The 1,721-nt window shown below is 23.3% G+C and overlaps 1 protein-coding gene across 1 annotated transcript in view; it reads left to right on the forward strand.

The window, feature by feature from the left end:
• Positions 1–620: 620 nt before the first annotated feature.
• Positions 621–1,721, forward strand: part of LOAG_18905 (hypothetical protein) — a gene marked incomplete at its 3' end in the record, with an annotated part of 3,305 nt that continues 2,204 nt past the window's right edge. The window contains exons 1-2 of the mRNA XM_020451567.1: positions 621–916; positions 1,265–1,471. Of these exons, the coding sequence (XP_020304636.1) occupies positions 691–916; positions 1,265–1,471 (433 nt within the window). The 5' untranslated portion in view covers positions 621–690. The remainder of the gene's footprint in view (positions 917–1,264; positions 1,472–1,721) is intronic.

Consider the following 1,721-nt stretch of genomic DNA (forward strand, 5'->3'; position numbering starts at 1 on the left):
ATTATTATTATTATTATTATTATTATTATTATTATTATTATTATTATTATTATTATTATTATTATTATTATTATTATTATTATTATTATTATTATTATTATTATTATTATTATTATTATTATTATTATTATTATTATTATTATTATTATTATTATTATTATTATTATTATTATTATTATTATTATTATTATTATTATTATTATTATTATTATTATTATTATTATTATTATTATTATTATTATTATTATTATTATTGTTATTACTATTAATTATTATTACTATTGTTATTATCATTCGTTAACAATTTCCAATATTGAATTAATCAAAATAAGAAGTGACAAATTTCAGGACAATTTCTGCTCGTATTGTTTATTTGACAATGTTTGGCACATCGGTCGTATTTATACTACTTTCGTCCAAAATTTTTCAACATTTTTTGGCTTCATTTTTTGGCATTAATATCAGCCTTTGCTATTTGATATGTATTACAACCATTGCTATTATGCCACTTACATATCTCAAATCACCGGCTGATTTTTGGTAATATATGATAATCATGACTTGTTTGATTGATTAATTAGTTAATTAGTTTTTATCAAAATATTATCATTTATTGTCTCGTACTCTTAGTTCAATTAAAAGTTACATTTTTCATTTATTTCATTTTTCAGGTTAGCAATTGTGATTGCAATGCTATGTACCGTTTTGGCTGTTTTACTGATTGCCTTAGGTATTAGCTTAGATATAAGTGCATGCATATCTGAAGCACATTATCCGAAAACATCAGTTGGTGGCGCAGTGGTCAGCTTAGGTACTTTCTTATTTGCATTTAGTGGTCATCAGGTATTTCCAACTATTCAACATGATATGTATCGTCCTATTGATTTTCCGAAATCCATTACTCTTGGCTTTTGTAGTAAGTTCTGATTTTATCTTTGGTTTTTCCCTTTCTTTTTATCGATTAAATAATAAAAGAGGATTAGTTCGCAAACATTTAAATCATGAGAATTAATTAATAATTTTCAGTTAATTTTGAAAGGAAAATTTACCAATGGAAACACAGGGCAAATTCATAAATTTATCATTTTATTAAATTAAATAAAAATCAGTTGTTAAGTTAAATAATCATAAATTTATTAATTTAATAAGCTAAATGGAATTATAACAATTGTTAAGATTTTATTTTTAGTTTTCACTTTTCCAAATGATATACTGTAATTTCACCATGATTTGCTCATAATAAATATTCTAAAATTTGTTGCAGTTGTTGCCTTCCTCTATATGCCATTATCCGTTTATGGTTATTTAACATACGGTAGTAGTATGCATAGTTCGATAATTGATTCCGTACAAACATCATGGATCCGGCATGCAGCTAATTTAACCATAGCAATTCATTGTATTCTTGCTTTAATCATCATGGTAAATCCATTAAATCAGCAAGCTGAACATTTATTCAATGCGCCACATTGTTAGTCTCTTTAATTTTTAAAAATTATAACGAAAAAAAAATTAGATTTGCAATATTTTTAGTGCAAATTAAATGTTCCCACAAATGTGGTTTTGCCTTATTTTACCTTATATTAAGTATGGAGCATAAAATCAAATGTAGGAAATTTACTTTTCTTAGCATTAAATATTAAATTCAAGCCCTTAATTAAAATTTATGTTCAAATTCTTCCTTTTCTTTCAATTAATACTTCTAATCTTGTATGGAATTT

Source organism: Loa loa, assembly GCF_000183805.2.
Source record: "Loa loa unplaced genomic scaffold supercont3.660, whole genome shotgun sequence".
In the NCBI taxonomy this organism is placed as follows: Eukaryota; Metazoa; Nematoda; class Chromadorea; order Rhabditida; family Onchocercidae; genus Loa; species Loa loa.